Below are 19,325 nucleotides of genomic sequence, written 5' to 3' on the forward strand. Positions count from 1 at the left end.
TGAATCTGCCAGAGTTTTGTAAAGAAAGTGATGCATATCATTTTTGTGTATAAGATGATGAGAGGCGTTGATCATGTGGATAGTCAGAGGTTTTTTCCCAGGGCTGAAATGGCTAACATGAGAGGACACAGGTTTAAGGTGCTTGGAAGTAGGTACACAGGAGATGTCAGGGGTAAGATTTTTACGCAGAGGGTGATGAGTGTGTGGAATGGGCTACCGGCGACGGTGGTGGAGGTGGATACGATAAGGTCTTTTAAGAGACTCCTGGATAGGTACATAGAGCTTAGAAAACTGGAGGGCTATGGGTAACCCTTAGTAATTTCTACAGAAAGTACATGTTCAGCACAGCATTGTGGACCAAAGGGCCTGTATTGTGCTGTAAGTTTTCTATGTTTCCAAGAATGGGGAAAAATTGCAGTGTCCAGATGTGCAAAGCTGATAGACATATCCACATGGACTCCAGGCTGTAATTGCTGCCAAAGGTGCAAATACTAAATACTGACTTGAAGCAGCTGAGTAATTATGCAACCAATTATTTTGTTTAATAATTGTAATTAATTGAGATCACTTCATAGAGATCTGTTTTCACTTTGACACACGAGAGTCTTTTTCTGTTGATCAGTATAAAAAAAACACATATTAAATCCACTGTGATTCAATGTTGTAAAACAATAGTACACGAAAACTTATGGGGGGTGGGGTGAATACTTTTTATAGGCACTGTTTGTTTAGGGTTACTGAGTTGTGGGCATGCAGGAAGCATGGAAACACTTGCAGGCTGTCCAGCACAATCCTCACTGATTGGTTTTGATGCAAATAACACATTTCACTGTATGTTTCAGGTACATGTGACAAATAAAACTAATCTTTCATCTTAAATCTTAAGAGGGCACAAAAAGTCACTGCTTTTTAGTGTCATTAATACATTGCCTGACAATATAAATAACAGAATCAACCTATTCAGCCCTTCAGGTTTGTCTTACCATTAAATAGACATGGCTATTCTGCACAAGTTTCTTCACTGAACCCATGTCCCTCAATTACCTCAAATACTGAGCCTCCACATTCCTCTTGAGCTGGGACACAACACGTTGGGTGAAGAAATTTCTACTGATTTCCTGAATAGAAACAGGGCTGGTCTAGGTACTTTCTCCTCATATGACAAACACTTTGTAGTCTTCTTTGTTGACTCAATCATGAAGATAATTACCAAATATTGAAAGGCCCAGATAGAGAAGATGAAGAGCAAATAACTAAAATAGTGAGAGAGTCTAGGACCAAAGGGCACAGCTTCAGAATATAGGACATTGCTTTAAAACAGGGATGTGGAGTATTGTAGTAATCAGTGGAATTCATTGCCAGGTCATTAAAGTTGGAGGTTACTAGGTTCTTAATTAGTAAGGGTGTCAAAGGTTATAGAGAGAAGACAGAATATTCAGTTGAAAGGGAAAATAAATCAGCTATGTTTGAATGGCAGGGCAGACTCGATGGGCCAAATGGGCCTTATAATTCTCCCTCTCCATTCTAACCTGGAACACATCAGCCCAGCACTCAGACTCGTGCCCATCTTCCTACATCCATTAACTTACCATGCTCTGCTCTGACTGTTCGGTACACGTCACATGACTGATGCCTGCTGTTGACGGCAGGTGCGAACCCTCTTCAAAGCTGATCTGCACGGAACTCTTAAAGAAAAACAGATTCATTAAGACAAGCTTGTTACCAGTTTTAGATTCCCAGAGTTTGCCTGTAGACCTGGAGCTATCAACAAAACAGCACACAGCAGAGACGAATAACCATTTTCAAATATAATAGCCATGTGGATTTTTTTTGCCTCTTTTACCCAATACATTGCCCTGCACATTGATGCAATCATAAGGAAGGTATACAGGAACCTAAGAAGGTTTAGTGTGTCACTGATGGCACAATAGCATAGCAATTAGTGCCAGACCCAGGTTCAGTTTCTGCTGTTGTCCGTAAGCAGTCTGTACTGTCTCCCTGTGACTGTATGGATTTCCTCTAGGTGCTCCATTCCCCCCCCCCCCCCACACATTCCAAAGGTGTAAGGATTAGTGGGTTAATTGGTCACATGGGTGTAATTGAGCAGTCTGAGTTCGTTGGGCCAGAAGGGCCTATCACCATGCTGCATCACTAAATAACAAATAAAAATAAACTACTACAAATGTTGAATCAAGTACCATCTATAAATTTGATGATGATACAACCATTGTTGGTAGTTCTCAGATGGAGATGAGGGGGCATATAGGAGTGAGATATGCCAACTAGTGGAATGGTGTCACAGCAACAACCTGGCACTCAATGTCAGTAAGATGAAAGAGCAGATTGTGGCCTTCAGGAAGGGTACGACGAGGGAACACATACCAATCATCACAGATGGATCAGAAGTGGAGAGAATGAGCAGTTTCAAGTTCCTGGGCGTCAAGATCTCTGAGGATCTAACCTGGTCCCAACATATTGATGCAGCTATAAAGAAGGCAAGACAGCGACTATATTTCATTAGGAGTTTGAAGAAATTTGGTTTGTCACTGAACACACTTGAAAACTTCTATAGATGTACCATGGAGAGCATTCTGACAGACTGCATCACTGTCTGGTATGAGGGGGCTACTGCACAGGACCGAAAGAAGCTGCAGAAAGTTGTAAAATTTGGTACAACTTGGGTACTAGCCTCCGTAGTATCCAAGACATTTTCGAGGAGCAGTACCTCAGAAAGGCAGCATCCATTATTAAGGACCTCCATCACCCAGGACATGCCCTCTTCTCATTGTTACCATCAGGTAGGAGGTACAGAAGCCTGAAGGCACACACTCAGTGATTCAGGAACAGCTTCTTCTCCTCTGCCATACAATTTCTAAATGGACATTGTACCCATGAACACTACCTCACTTTTTTAACATACACTACTTCTGTTTTTGCACTACTTTAATCTATTTAATATACATATGTAATGCCCTGGTTGATTTTTTTTACTGTTGTGCTGTATGTATTTCATTTTGTGCTGATCTGTGCGAGCTGCTTGTTTTCAGCTTGTGTTGGGGGTTATTGTTGAAGATAAGAGATGAGGAGAAATGTCTGACATCCAATTAGGATGGTCGAATTAAGGGGAGGGGGGTTTCCTCTGGTGAGGGACACTAAGATTGGGCTTGGAGTTTTTTTGGGTGGTTCAAGAGAGATGAAGAGAGAAGATGCCAAAGAGAAGAGGTTGTAGGATTTGACCCAGAGCGGGACCATGGTTTGACGAAACCCGGCGATTAAGGATCGGTGACTTGGGGAAACCGTGAGCTCCAACTTGTGCACATTAGACTGTTTCATGAAAATGGGCCCTTTTCAGTTTTTGTTCTTTTTACTAACCCTTTAGTCAAATTAAGAATTATAAAGCTAAATCATTTAATTGCATATGGTGTACTGCCTGTCATTTCGTGGCACTCTTACACAGCATCCACACAAACAGGGGGCTTGGGATGCGCTCGCGCCTCAATCTCACACATTTGGTGGGGCCGGTGATTGTTTTCCCTAGACATATGCAGCCAAGGAAACCAGGGTGCCTCACATATATTTACACTTACTGTAATATATTTACTTTGTTTTCTTTTTATAATATGTATTGCATTGAACTGCTGCTGCTAAGTTAACAAATTTCACGGCACATGTGGTGATAATAAACCTGATTCTGAATCGACCACTGCAAGCATTGTGAATGATGGCATCACAGTCTAGTATGGCAATTTGAATGTGCAGGAACACAAGAAGCTGCACAGGATAGTGGACTCTGCCCAGTATATCACAGTCACATCCTTCCCCACTATTGGTGGTATCTACAGGAGGCAATGCCTCAAGAAGGCAACATCCATCAAAAATCCCTACCATTCCGACTATGCCATCTTCTTGAAGCTACCACTGGGCAGAAAGTCAACAAGCCTGAAGTCCCACACCACCAGGTTCAAGAACAGCTACTTCCCTTCAACCATATGGTTTTTGAACCAACCTGCGCAAACCTAAACATTGCCTCAGTATAGCAGGACTATGAGTACTTTGACCAAGGACTTTTTTAAATTCTAATTTTGTGCTTTGTATAATTTATGCTGTTCTTGTGAATGTTGCGCATTTGATCCGTTGCAATGCTGCTGCAAGTAAGCTTCTGATTACACCTATGCAGATATGTACTTGGGCATATGACAATAAATTTGAATTGTTGCAAACTGCACTTTGCTGCCTCCATGAAGATAATGGTCTCAGTATCACATTCCTCAATGAGTTAAAGATTAAGTATTGCTGGAGCATGTCCCTCTTGGCTTAGACAATGCACAGCAATGAAAACAAGCCAGATATTAATGACTTGGAGAAAAGAAGTAGATTGTATGGCAAATTTGCAGACAGCACAAAAATAAGTTGGAAGGGAAGTTGCAAGGAGGACACAAACAGTTTCCAGAAAGCAATTGATAGATTAAGTGAGTGGGCAAGAAACTGGTAAATGGAGCATAATGTGGTAAAATGTCATTTATTTTGGAAGGAAGAGCAATTTCTTTATGGAAGAACATCGAAAGCTGCAACTCACAAAGATTGGCGGCCCTTGTGCATGACACCCTGAAAGCTAGCACACCAGTCTAGCAGACAATAATGAAGGCTAATGAAATATTGGCCTCTACTTCAGAAGGACCGGAGTATAAAACTGGGGAAGTCTTATTACTTCTACACAAGGCAATGGTGAGACCACATCTAGAGTTCTGTTACCTTTATTTAAAGGAAGATATTATTTCATTGGAGGCATCTCTGAGAAGGTTCACTGGAATGATACAGCACATGCAGAGGTTGTCCTAAATGTAAAGATTCAACAGGTTAAGACTCATTGAAGTTTGGAAGAATGATAGACGACCTTTTTGAAACCTATAAGGGTCTGAAGGAACCATATTAGGTAAACACTGAGAGGAAGTCTCTGATGGGAGAGTCCAGGGCCAAGAGGACAGGGTTTCAGAACAAGAGGGTATCCATTTAAGACCAAGATGAGGAAGAATTTATTTTCTCGCAGAGGGTTGCAAGTCTTTGGAACTCTGCCATGGAATGCTGCGGGGACAGAGACCTTTGCAGATTTCTAATCAGCGAGGGAATTGGAAGTTATGGGGGCAAGAGCAGAAAAGTGTTGAAGATGAAGCAGACTAGATGGGCTGAGTAGTCTACCATTTTGCTAGTTCTTACACTTTTAGGAATTAAAGATTCATGCAACACCTTTAATACAGGGAAAAAGCCCAAAATGCTTTCCAAGAGTTAAATATTCCCCCCCTCCCCCAACCCTGGCGCAGTAAAAAAGATAGCTTGAGGAGAGATAATGCATAAAATATTTCCATTTACCGTACATATCTAGCTCACAGGTGCACTACTGCATCACCAGTACTGAAAGCTTGCACAGTCGCTCAGTGCACTGGTCCATTAATTAATTCTCCTTCAAGGTGCCCTCTTCTTTTAATACAAGTCACTGCACTTCAGTGATTTAAATGTGAATCACATTGAAATATTTTTAAGAAGTGCTCAAATTTAAATTCTATTTTATTTATTCAAGAGAGGTTGCTATAACAGAAAGTAAGCAGTAAACAGTCACCCTTAATTACTCTGGGGGTAGCCTCAAGGTTGGCAAGCTATTTCACGGGATAGTGGGTATCAAGTCACAGATAGGCGAGACAAGAAGAGGGAAGCACGTTTCATTCATGAAGGCCAAGTCATTGGTATATTTAAAGCAGAGGTTGATACGTTCTTGATTAATAAGTGTGTAAAGGTTATGGGGAGAAGGCAGGAGAATGGGGTTAAGAGGTAAAATGAGTCAGCCATGATTGAATTGTGGCGAAGACTTGATGGTCTGAATGGTCTCATTCTGTTATACTCATATGCAATGCTGGGATTTGAATTCACATTATTATTGCGGGTTTCTGAGTGGCTGGTCCAGTAATAACCATTTAATGGGAGAGTAGAGAAGTGGCTGTAAAAGTGAACTTTCTAGTTAGAGGTTAAACTCTCACCATTGTAAACTGAGAAAGTAATTTGATAATTCTGGTTATCCAAGCTTTGGTCTCAGTAAAAACTGAGAAAGCTGCTCCACAAACATATATAGGACAGCAGAGCTCTGGGACTGTGACCTACATGATTCCTAACGACCTCAGGGTAAACTCTGGATAATTACACTGTATGCATACTTTTCAAAAACTTCCCCCATCATCTCACCCCATCAAGCACCAGCAAATAACTTGCACAAGTGTCCAAGGCAAGACAAATCCTCTTTCCTCCTGGGCACTCATACATGTACTGTACATTTCCACAGGAGCAACAATTAGCCCATTTGGCCCATTGAGTCTGCTCCACCATTCCATCATGGCTGATTTATTATCCCTTTCAACCCCATTCTCCTGCCTTCTCCCTGTAACCTTTGATGCCTCAACTAATCAAGAACCTATCAACCTCCACTTTAAATATACCCAATGACTTGGCCTCCACAGTCATCTGTGGCAAAGAATTCCACAGATTCACCATCATCGGGCTAAAGAAATTTCTCCTCATTTCTATTCTAAAGGGACGTTCTATTCTGAGGCTATGTCCTCTGGTCCTAAATTCCCTCACTATAGGAAACATTCAGCAGAAGTCATAGAAGATGGATTTACAGAATCATAGAAATACTGTAGATAACACGGGTGCAGTCATCAAGCTTATTATGATCATACAGACTGGTCAAAGGCTAGTTAGAGTAATGATTCTTCCTAAATCTCTGTCCTATGCCATGCACATTTAATAATCCAGCTACTTATTAAATGCAGTGAAGTGTCTGCCCGAATTTCCTACACTACTGATCTGGTGATAAAAGTTTCACCTCTTCTAGTTATTGCCCTTTTGGCTTGCTTAACAGTTACCCTAATCGCACACACAGTTGTTAGCAGGCTGGGCAGCATCCACAAAAAAGTTCTATCGGATGGGTCCAGACTGAAAGCATTCACTATTTCTCCTGAGATACTACTTGACTTGCTGAGGATTCCAGCACCTGCAGTCTGTTGATAATCATCAACACAGCAATTAAATTTTCCCTTGGCCAGTGATACTCCACAGAAAAAAACAATACTGTAAAATGTCGATAATCTAGTACGCCCTCAATTTTACATGAGCAAATTCTTGGGCCAATGGATGTAACTCCAATTAACACCAAAACGTTTTTTTTCCACTCTTGTTTCTATAGTGTACAATTTTTCCAGTGAAATTAGAGGGAACAGTAAAGATACAACCACTCCAGGCCCTGACTCCGCGGAGCTAGAAACCCATCCACGTTCCTGATTCCTGATGGTCCAGTCCCCAATCCTGGTTCCAGATCTGGCCACACACACTGCTTGCATTCTAGATTCCCGGCTCCATTGTGGAATTATCAGCGAGCGTGATGCCAGAACGTCAGCGATTCTGAATAAGATTCAAGTTTCGAGATTGTTTATTGTCACTCATCAGTACCCAAGTGTAAAGGAGAACAAAATGATTGTTACTCCAGATCTGACGTAGTATAAAACCACAATAAATGTAAGTACACAAGATTAGCTTTTACATATATAGACTGAATATTTGTACAAAAGTGACACCAAGTACAGGAATGTCTGTACATAAAGTGACTGACAAGAAATGATAAAGTAGTGGTGTGGAGTGGGTTATTGAGTGGAGGTGTTAATCAGCTAGACAGCTTGGGGGAAATAACTGTTTTTGAGTCTGGTGTTCCTGGCACAGATGCTGCATAGTCTCTTCAAATAATCCAGATTATCACAGTCTCACTAGATTGGCAATCCTGGGCACTTCTGCTCCTTAACCTGGAGTGCACATTGTTCCATTAAACATTCATAATCAAATCCACCAGGAAAGAAAAATCTCTCTCGACACAAGCTGAGCACACAGTACTTAACAACTTGTATAACGGTTGCCACAGCCTAATTACAATAAGCGATCTGGCTCTGATTGGCACTCACCATCAGGTTCCAACACTAAAGTATTCATAACCATGCCAGGCTGTTGTAACCCCAGTTGTGAGTGGGAGAAGGTCACGCATTTGAAATGCGTAGGAGTGTGCAGAATGTCCAGAGGGAACACCACAGGAGATGGACAGCTTCTCGATGCAGAGCTCCTCTGACATTTACATACTTCAAAATATATACTGCCTTCAAGCGTAAAATAAATTAGGAGACATTTCTCTCTATGTTATAAGGTTAGTTTAGATCAGTACATGAAGTTGGTTGATTTGTAAGAGTTTTGAAATGATACAAAAATATCAGTTCTGTACTGTACAAGACATGGAAGCATAGTGGTCAGCAGAATGCTATTACGGGTGTGGGGGGGGGGGGAGTTCAGAGTTCAATTCCGATGTCACCTGTAAGGGGTTTCTACAGTCTGCCAGTGAAATGCGTGGGTTTCCTCCATGTCTCCAGTTTCCTCCCGAAAGGATTTGTTTCTCTGTCGTTTAAAGGATGAATGTTTTGTGTTTATGACTCTGATTCCCCGGTGGAATGAGATGTGAATTAGCTAAGATAGACTGGCAAATGATACTTAAAGGGTTGACGGTGGATATGCAATGGCAAGCATTTAAAGGTCGCATGGATGAACTGCAACAATTGTTCATCCCAGTTGGCAAAAGAATAAACCAGGGAAGGTAGTGCACCCGTGGCTGACAAGGGAAATTAGGGATAGTATCAAGTCCAAAGAAGAAACATATAAATTAGCAAAACAAAGCGGCACACCTGAGGACCGGGAGAAATTCAGAGACCAGCAGAGGAGGACAAAGGGCTTAATTAGGAAAGGGAAAAAAGATTATGAGAGAAAGCTGGCAGGGAACATAAAAACTGACTGTAAAAGCCTTTATAGATACGTGAAAAGGATTGGTCAAGACAAATGTAGGTCCTTTACAATCAGAAACAGGTGAATTGATCATAGGGAACAAAGACATGGCAGACCAATTGAATAACTACTTTGGTTCTGTCTTCACTAAGGAGGACATAAATAATCTTCCGGAAATAGTAAGGGACCGAGGGTCTAGTGAGATGGAGGAACTGAGGGAAATACATGTTAGTAGGGAAGTGGTGTTAGGTAATTTGAAGGGATTAAAGGCAGATAAATCCCTAGGGCCTGATGGTCTGCATCCTAGAGTGCTTAAGGAAGTAGCCCAAGAAATAGTGGATGCATTAGTGATAATTTTTCAAAACTCCTTAGATTCTGGATTAGTACCTGAGGATTGGAGGGTGGCTAATGTAACCCCACTTTTTAAAAAAGGGAGAGAGAGAGAAACCGGGGATTTATAGACCGGTTCGTCTGACATTGGTGGTGGGGAAAATGCTAGAGTTGGTTATCAAAGATGTGATAACAGCACATTTGGAAAGAGGTGAAATCATCGGACAAAGTCAGCATGGATTTGTGAAAGGAAAATCATGTCCGACAAATCTTATAGAATTTTTTGAAGATGTAACTAGTAGAGTGGATAGGGGAGAGCCAGTGGATGTGGTATATTTAGATTTTCAAAAGGCTTTTGACAAGGTCCCACACAGGAGATTAGTGTGCAAACTTAAAGCACATGGTATTGGGGGTATAGTATTGATGTGGATAGAGAATTGGTTGGCAGACAGGAAGAAAAGAGTGGGAGTAAACAGGACCTTTTCAGAATGGCAGGCAGTGACTAGTGGGGTACCGCAAGGCTCAGTGCTGGGACCCCAGTTGTTTACAATATATATTAATGATTTAGACGAGGGAATTAAATGCAGCATCTCCAAGTTTGCGGATGACACGAAGCTGGGCGGCGGTGTTAGCTGTGAGGAGGATGCTAAGAGGATGCAGGGTAGCCTGGATAGGTTAGGTGAGTGGGCAAATTCATGGCAGATGCAATTTGATGTGGATAAATATGAGGTTATCCACTTTGGTTGCAAGAACAGGAAAACAGATTATTATCTGAACGGTGGCCGATTAGGAAAAGGGGAGGTGCAACGAGACCTGGTTGTCATTGTACACCAGTCATTGAAGGTGGGCATGCAGGTACAGCAGGCGGGCAAATGGTATGTTGGCATTCATAGCAAAAGGATTTGAGTACAGGAGCAGGGAGGTTCTACTGCAGTTGTATAAGGCCTTGGTGAGACCACACCTAGAATATTGTGTGCAGTTTTGGTCCCCTAATCTGAGGAAAGACATTCTTGCCATAGAGGGAGTACAGAGAAGGTTCACCAGATTGATTCCTGGGATGGCAGGACTTTCATATGAAGAAAGACTGGATCGTCTAGGCTTATACTCACTGGAATTTAGAAGATTGAGGGGGGATCTTATTGAAACGTATAAAATTCTAAAGGGATTGGACAGGCTAGATGCAGGAAGATTGTTTCCGATGTTGGGGAAGTCCAGAACGAGGGGTCACAGTTTAAGGATAAAAGGGAAGCCTTTTAGGACCGAGATGAGGAAAAACTTCATCACACAGAGAGTGGTGAATTTGTGGAATTCTCTGCCACAGGAAACAGTTGAGGCCAGTTCATTGGCTATATTTAAGAGGAAGTTAGATATGGCCCTTGTGGCTAAAGGGATCAGGGGGTATGGAGAGAAAGCAGGTACAGGGTTCTGAGTTGGATGATCAGCCATGATCATACTGAATGGCAGTGCAGGCTAGAAGGGCCGAATGGCCTACTCCTGCACCTATTTTCTATGTTTCTATGATTTGATTCTGGTCCATTCACAATTGCCAATGAGGAGGTGGTAGTGAGATACCCTCTTGATCTCTTGCAGGGTTATGGGAAAGAGTATGAAGAGTATGGGATTTCTGTGCAAGGAAACAGCTTAGACTCAATGGGCTGAAAGGCCTCTTCTTGCATTGTTACAATTCTGCAAGTGAGTGAGAAATATTTAACAGCTGTCGATTAGAGAGACAGAGCCATGTCTGAGATCTGCCTGTAGGGACAGAGCTGTGTATTGTTCTGCGTCTGTCACTTTACACCTGATCGCTGAGAACCGTTTCAGTCCTGCACATGGATCCACTGCAGCAGAGTAACAGGTCTGTGTACCCTCACCAATTCAAAGGCATCCTTTAATACATCGACTATCAACACTTGCAGAACAAGTGTTTTTATAACAAGTTTTGTTTTAAGACATTGGAAATTGGAGACCCTGTGAAATCAATCCCATCTATTTATAAACTGGGTGTATCTCATCAGCGATATACTGTACAACTTGTACTTTTTCCAAGTAACAATCTATCAGATTTCATGTACCCTTTTAATCCCATGAAATGGGGAATCTGGGAACAAAACCTTAAAACACGTAGGCTTCACAGAAATGCCTTTAACCTTGCATAGTTAAATGTAAGCACCATTTTCCTCTGTAGCTGTTGCACCTGTTAGAGACTACAATAGTAGGCTTAATATTTAAACAGTGTTGCTTCTTTTAGATTTTAATTCAATAGTATTGGTTTCACATCTGCCTCATGCTTGTACCTTGTGAAAGTAACACTGACAATCACCCAGCAGCACACACAAACTAGTTTTTAAACCTGAGGATTTATTTATTTATTTAGAGATACAGCACAGAACAGGCCCTTCCTGCTCGACGAGTCGCTTCGCCCAGTAACACACCGATTTAACCCTAGCCTAATCACAGGACAATTTACAATGACCAATTAACCTACTAACCCATACGCTTTGGGACTGTGGGAGGAAACTGGAGCACCCGGAGGAAAGCCACGCATTCCACAAGGAGGACATATAGTCTCCTTACAGATGATGTCGGAAGTGAACTACAAACTCTGACGACCCGAGCTATAGTAACATCGTGCTAACTGCTATGCTACCGTGGCATTCAGAATGCTGACTGTCCATTTACTTTGGTGGAAGTAAATGGATGGTTGACATTTTGGGTCGAGACCCTTCATCTGGACTGATGTCTTTCACCAGTCCAGATGAAGGGTCTTGACTTAAAACGTCAGCTAACCATTTCCCTCCATAGATGCTGTAACAGCCAGGATTTCCTAGTGGTGAGCCATTTTAATTCCATTGCCCATTCCCACACTGATATGTCTGTCCACAGCCTCGTCTACTGCCCTGTTGAGACCAGGGGCAGACTGGAGGAGCAACACCTTATATTTTATCTTAGTAGTCTCCACCTGCCAGCACCATTATCAATTTCTCTATCTTTCAGTAACCTCTCCCTCTGTTTTCCCCTCCCCCTTTATTTTTCTTTATCCTTCTGGCCCTGTTACTCTATTCTCTTTCCCCTACCCTGCTCTCATGACCTGCCCATAATTCCACCTCCTCCTCCTCTTCATTCCATGGTCCACTGTCCACTCCTATCAGATTCCCCCTTCTTTAGCCCTTTGCATCTTCTACCTATAGCGGAGCTAAACAAATTTTTTCAACAAATATATGTAATATTGGATTATTTTTCTCAATAAATAAATGAACAAGTATAACATTTTGTGTTATTTATTTAATTGGGTTCTCTATCTAGTTTTAGGACTAGCATGAAAAGCCGATCCCATTTTAGGTCATTTTTATGCAGAAATAGAGAGAATTCCACAGGGTTCACAAATTTTCTAGCACCAATGTATCTTCTCCCAGCTTCTACATCATTCCCACCTCCCTACCTTCCCCCTCTCACCTGGATTCACCAATCAACCATAGCTCAAGCCCCCGCCCCTCCCTACACTTTTATTCTGGCTTCTACCCTCTTTCTTTTCAGTCCCCTCCATAGATGCTGCCTGGCTTGCTGAGTTCCTCCAGCACTTTGTGTGTGTCACTCTGGATTTCCACCATCAGCAGTATACTGTGTCTCAGAGATTTCCAAAGTCCAGCTCAACAGCAAGTCTCCGCCTGACACCTGTTACACAACCCCAGCTCACGTAACCTCCTCACACTGAATACCTTAACACAGTAAATACTTCATTCCACACAAACCTGTGGAGGGGTGTTTATAAGGGACAAAGTTAAAATGGTATCCAAAATCAATAAAGGATTTGTGTGAAGTTGTGGAAACTGTTTTCAGTGGCAGAGGCTCATTGAGGAGAAGGAGTTAGGGTGCCTGGCAAAAGAAAACTTTCCTCTCCCTTCTCTCTGCTTTTCATGATTTTTTGTACACTTGTTCATCCCCACCAATCTCCCTCCTGGCACTTATCCCTGCAAGCAGACAAGTGCTACACCTGCCCCTACATCTCATCCTTCGCCACCACTCAGGGCCTTCAAGGTGAGGCAAAATTTTACTTGCAAGTCTGTTACATCCATTGCTCAATGACCCCCTCCTCTACATTGGTTAGACCCAACACAGGTTTGGTAACTGCTCTGTCTGCTATGAGATCTCCCAGTAGCTAGCCATTTAAATTTGGCTTCCCATTCTGACTTGTCTGTGTATGACTTCTTTTATTTCCATGAAGAGGCCACACTCAGGTTGGAGGAGCAACACCTCACATTCCATCTGGGTAGCCTCCAACCTGATGGCATGAACAAAGTTTTCTCCAACTTCGGGTAATTACTTCCACTTCCTCCTTCTCCCTTTTCCCATTCCGGTTACCCTCTCTCCTCCTTTCCATTCTTTCATGGTCCACTGTCCTCTCCTAGCAGATTCCTTCTTTTTCACCTCCCAGCTTCTTTCTTCACCTCACTCCCCACATCCATTCACTTTCCCCCTCACCATGGCTTCACTTGTCATGTCAGCTCATACTCCTTATTCTGGCTTCTTCCCCCTTCCTTTCCAGTCCTGATGAAGGTGCCTCAGCCCAAAACATCAGCTGTTTATTTTCCCCATAGACACTGCCTGACCTGCCGAGTTCCTCCAGCATTTTGTGTGTGTTGCTCTGGATTTCCAGTGTCTGTAGAATCTCTTGTGTTTAGGAGTCAAGGGGAGTTAGGTTTATGCAATGAGAGGTTCTGATCTGGAATGTTCTGGAAGGACAATGGTCACTTTCAGTAGAGCCTTGCCTCATATTCACTAAAAATACTGACTCCCAAAAATTGAGATGATTTGAGGGAGTAACAAGGCTGGTGCTGCCTTTCAAATTCCTGCTGCGAACAATTGTGCTTCACATCCATTATCACCGGCATGAAGACACATGATTGACTGATGCTATCACAGCATGTTGGGACTTGAAGGAAATAATAAGTGGCAACTTATGCTGAAAGGTACAAATGTTTGACCTTAATATGTGTTTAGTGACACACTCACAGACCGCCCCCCACCCAGCTCCACCAATACTCCTAAGCTCACACAGACTGCTGACAAATACCGTCGTAGTCACACAATCCTCACAAATACTGCAACACACACACACACACACACACACACACACACACACACACACACACACACACACACACACACACACACACACACACACACACACACACACACACACACACACACACACACACACACACACACACACACACACACACACACACACCTGAACACTGGCACCCCCACATACTCCTGTCCCAAGAAAGCATAAGTTGATAGGTTGGTTAATACAGCATATGGTGTGTTGGCCTTCATCAATCAGGGGATTGAGTTCAAGAGTTCAAGCTATGGCTCTAAGAACCCTTGTTTGACCACACCAACGTTCCTTCTAATAATTTTTTTACAACTGTGTGCAGGAAATTGTGAGCAGAAAATTTTTACGCGGCCTGAAAACTGTGCAGCACTTTATATTGACATTATATAAAAGAAAATCCCAGCTATGCAGCAACAAAGGCTATGTGCACAGGAGCATTTCAGTCACTGTGCAGCTGTGCACCTGCTCAGCTTAGAGCAAATGCTGGACCACTTGGGAGTTCTATATTCAATTTTGGTCACTTCATTGGAGGAAAGGCTTCAGAGCCAACAAAGCTCCTGAGGCTCACAGGCAAGAGTGTTTTCTTTGCTCCTTTGCCCTTGAATTAGATGACAGGAACACTAGTGGGGCACAGGGGCCTCTGCAGCAAGCTCCTAATCATGGAGATTTCACTAACAGTGAACACCTCTGGCTCATCCCTTTATCTCATGGTAACTCTACCCTCGCTGATATTGAGTTACCATCTGAGCAACAACAACTGGCTCAGTTGCAGGATAAAATAGACATCAATTCCCTCTCTGGCAGATGGCTGAAACATGAAGACTCAGCGCAAAGCTAATGTGGGATTTGTCAAAAAAACCACAACCACCGAATAGTAATCAATTTATTTTCTCCCTACAGCTGGGATTTCAAAGCTGCTTCCCCTCCTCCTTAGCGGGCAACCTTCACCCTCATTTAGTGACGACTGTGTCAGTCATATCTCACTGAACAATGAGGATCTTAATTGCAGCAGCATTTGGTCAGCTGAGCTTCTGTTTACTGTCTGATTATGAGGCAAGAAACAGCAGCCTTGAGGTTGATTTTTGATTTGCTGTCAACGCTTTCCACCAATTAGGTTAGTCCAACCCACTGATTAACTGAGCAAAATTTCCCTGCGATGGTATTTAAAGGCAACTACGATTTCTGAATAAACAGTATTCATCATTCAAATTATAAAGTGCTCTGTTTTTAAATGCAAATGCTGATGTGTAAATGTATTTGAAGAGAGGGAGGTTTAAGGAACTTTGATTTTAATTCCAAAATTGAGACCTAGGTTTTAGGCCCTCTGTGAGAGCACATAGTCCATATGGTTGGTCCACCCCCCCTCACGATCCGCACGGGTCTGGTTGGCCAACCACTCCACTCTGCTCGCATGGAAAATCTGATTTGTTTTTTTTTGCAATTGTAAGATCATAAAATAAGGCAGCAAGAAAGGTGTGGAGTCAGGGATGTAGTCAATTGCCATTCCTGTATGGTCACTGCTCTGGCCAATCATTTGCTTTTTATATTAAAAAAATCTAAACCACATTGGGAGCTCAGGCCCACAAACATGAGAAAATCTGCAGATGTTGGAAATCCAAAGCAATCCTCCAGCATTTTGTGTGTGTTGCTTGGGAAATCAGTACATCAACACATTCTACTTAAATGAATAATCCCAAGAAAAGGGATCTTCCTGTAAACTTAAACTAATCAGCACCATTCTTGATTACAGGGTGGCTGGAAAGATGACTTTGATGGTGAAAAATGTCTCCTTTTGCGATCAGACACTAAAGTTTTCAATGATGAGAAGGTTTCAAAGGGCAGAGGTAGACTACAGGGAACAGTTGAGATGAGCAGCAGGGGTAAATTAAAGTTAAAAAAAAATACAATATACAAATAGAAGCTGGGGAAACACAAAGGGAGAAGATTAGATGGTATGGTGACAAAGTGAGATGGGACCTGGTAATATAACATAAACATCAGCAAAAACTAGATGGTCCAAGTGTGGCCCACATCTGTGCTGTACACTCTACATGCACTCGGTGGCCACTATATTAGGTATAGGAGTGGAAACTGGTGTGATCTTCTGCTACTGTACCCATCCACTTCAAGGTTCAACATGTTGTGCATTCATAGATGCTCTTCTACACACCACTGCTATAACGTGTGGTTACTGTCGCCTTCCTGTAAGCTTGAACCAGTCTGGCCATTCTCCTCTGACCTCTCTCATTAACAAGGTGTTTTCACCCTCAGAACTGCCACTCACTGGATTTTTTGTTTTTCACACCATTCTCTGTAAATCTTGAGACTGTTGTGGGTGACAATCCCAGGAGATCAGCAGTTTCTGAAATGCTCAAACCACCCTGTCTGGCACCAACAATCATTCCGGATGCCTAACTCACATCTCCCTGAACAGATCCGTCACTCCCAGTTGAAGGAAGGTCAGGGAGCCCCTGGTGGGCAAAGGAAATGCTTCAAAGATGACATCAAAATCAGCCTGAAGACATTCAACTTTACATCTGAACACTGGGAAGACACTGCACTCAATAGATGCATCTGGTTGAAATCTGTTCAAGAGGGAGCTGTACCTCATGAGAACAACCTCCGCTGTGTCACAGAGAACAAGCAGCACCTATGAGAGAAGAGACTGAAAAACGAAAAGACCCAACCACGAACCACAGCCATCACTTACTCTTGCCCACACAGCACCAGAACACATGGATCCCGGATCAGCCTCTAGAGCCAATAGGCAACTCCTTAGGAGAACAGTATACTCGACTCGAGTGATCACACTACTAGTACTACTACAGAGTGTGTGATATAACCAGATTAGGGTTGGCTATTACAGGACTACATATGAAAGAAGAATGTATATATTTGTAAACACAAAGTGATGCTGGAAATCCAGAGCAACACACACAAAATGCTGGAGGAACTCAGCAGGTCAGGCAGCATCTATGGAGGGAAATAAACACTCAATATTTTGGGTCAAGACGCTTGAGTGTATACTCAATTGCGTGTGCCAAAATATCATAGACTGCTTTGACTGAATGGTTCCCTAGGATGAAAAAATGGACTCTTGACCTCACAATCTAGCTCCTTATGATCTTGCACCTTATTGTCTACTGCACTGTACTTCCTCTGATGCTGCTACACTTTATTCCACAGTCAGTTATTGTTCTATCTGGTACTATCTCAATGCACTGTGCAATGATCTGATCTGTATGAACAGTAACCAAGACAAGTTTTTCACTGTCTCTCAGTCTATGTAAAAATAATTAACAAATCTAACAGGCAAATATATTTGATCAGGAATGGATGGAGACAGTGTAACAGCTGTAGAGACTCCCTCTCACACTCGGCCCACATACCGTATGTGGATCTCCCAACACGAGAAAGTCTTCCTCACAAGACCAGCTCCTTCCTTGTGGACAGGAGTTTTTGCAGCCTTTGAGACAGAACTAAAAGATTCTAAAGCTCATATTCTCGGTATTGTTTACTATTTATTTATTTATTATTATTATTTTGTATTTGCAGTTTGTCTTCTTTTGCACAGTTTGCCAGTCTTTGCTTGTGTGTAATTTTTCATTGATTCTATTACACTTTCTTGTTCTACTGTAAATGCCTGCAAGAAAATGAAATGGTGACATACGTACTTTGACAATAAATTCACCTTGAAGTGATGGTTCCATTAGCCCACTGTCCCCATGGAGACTCTTTGAATGAGCTCCCCAGTTCCATCCTCCCTGCAATCAACTTTTTATTTATTGAATTTAAAAGCTGCCAGTCCCCCATCCTTTCTGACAGCAAGCTCAGAACTATCATGACTTAGTGTTTTTACAAAAAAAGAAAGGTTAGCTTTATTTGTTATATGTACATCAAAACATACAGTGAAATACATTATTTACATCAATGACCAAAATAGTCTGAGGATGTGCTGGGGGCAGTATCACAAGTCTCACTATGCTCCCAGTGCCAACATAGCACACCCACAATTCACTAACCCTAACCCGTACGTCTTTGGAAATAGGAGGAAACAGCAGCAACCAGAAGAAATTCACACAATCACAGGAAGAACTTACAAACTCCTTAAGTGATCCTGTGTCACTGGCGCTGTAATACATTATACTAACTGCTATGTTAAGGCAAAATTATCCTTAGTCCCTTTTTTGGAAGGGACTGCACAAAACGTTTGCTATTATTGCAATCCTCAAAATTAATTAAAGAACAACCAGCCTCACCCACAGATAAGAACTCAGAAACAATTCTATTTCTTGGTAGTGAAGCAGTATCTATGGAAAGAAAAGGTTAACCTTTCAGGTGAAAAATCCAAACTCTCCCTCTCCTGAATTTTTTAAAAGATCACACAGATTCTGCTATCTAATGTGACCCATCTGATGATGAGTTCAAAGTTCAAACTTCAAAGTAAATTTATTATCAAAGTATACTAATGCCACCAAATGCAACCCTGAGATTCATTTTCCAGCAAGCAAACTTAGCAAATCTATAGAATAGTAACTATAACAGGATCAATGAAAGATCAGTTAGAGTGCTGAAGACAACAAACTTTGCAAATGCAAATATAAATAAATAGCAATAAATAACGAGAGCATGAAATAATTTGATAGAGTCCTTGAAAGTGAGATTATTGGTTGCGGGAACATTTCAATGATGGGGCAAGTGAAGTTGAGTGTAGTTATTCCATTTTATTCAAGAACCTGATGTTTGAGGGGTAGTAAATGTTCTTGAACCTGGTGGTGTGAGTCCTGAGGAACTGTACCTTCTGCCTGATGGCAGCAGCGAGAAGAGAGCTTGGCCTAGATGGTTGGGTCCCTAATGATGGATGCTGCTTTGCTACAACAGCATTTCATGCAGTTGCAAGCAAAGGTTTGTGAAGCCTTGGCAATTACCTGACCTTCTGCATTAATTGCTCATAAAATGTGGTCTGATCACAATAATATACAAACACAATCTGCCTAAACTAATAACTCACGAACAATTG

At 42.1% G+C, this 19,325-nt stretch overlaps 1 protein-coding gene across 3 annotated transcripts in view; it reads right to left on the bottom strand.

Annotated features, from left to right (window-relative positions):
• c2cd2l (c2cd2 like) overlaps positions 1-19,325 on the bottom strand; it is a 136,166-nt gene that overhangs the window by 47,786 nt on the left and 69,055 nt on the right. For all 3 annotated transcript variants that reach the window (XM_073030072.1, XM_073030073.1, XM_073030071.1), the window contains exon 2: positions 1,590-1,685. In XM_073030072.1, coding sequence (XP_072886173.1) covers positions 1,590-1,685 — 96 coding nt within the window. The remainder of the gene's footprint in view (positions 1-1,589; positions 1,686-19,325) is intronic.

Source organism: Hemitrygon akajei, chromosome 26 (assembly GCF_048418815.1).
Source record: "Hemitrygon akajei chromosome 26, sHemAka1.3, whole genome shotgun sequence".
Taxonomy (NCBI): Eukaryota; Metazoa; Chordata; class Chondrichthyes; order Myliobatiformes; family Dasyatidae; genus Hemitrygon; species Hemitrygon akajei.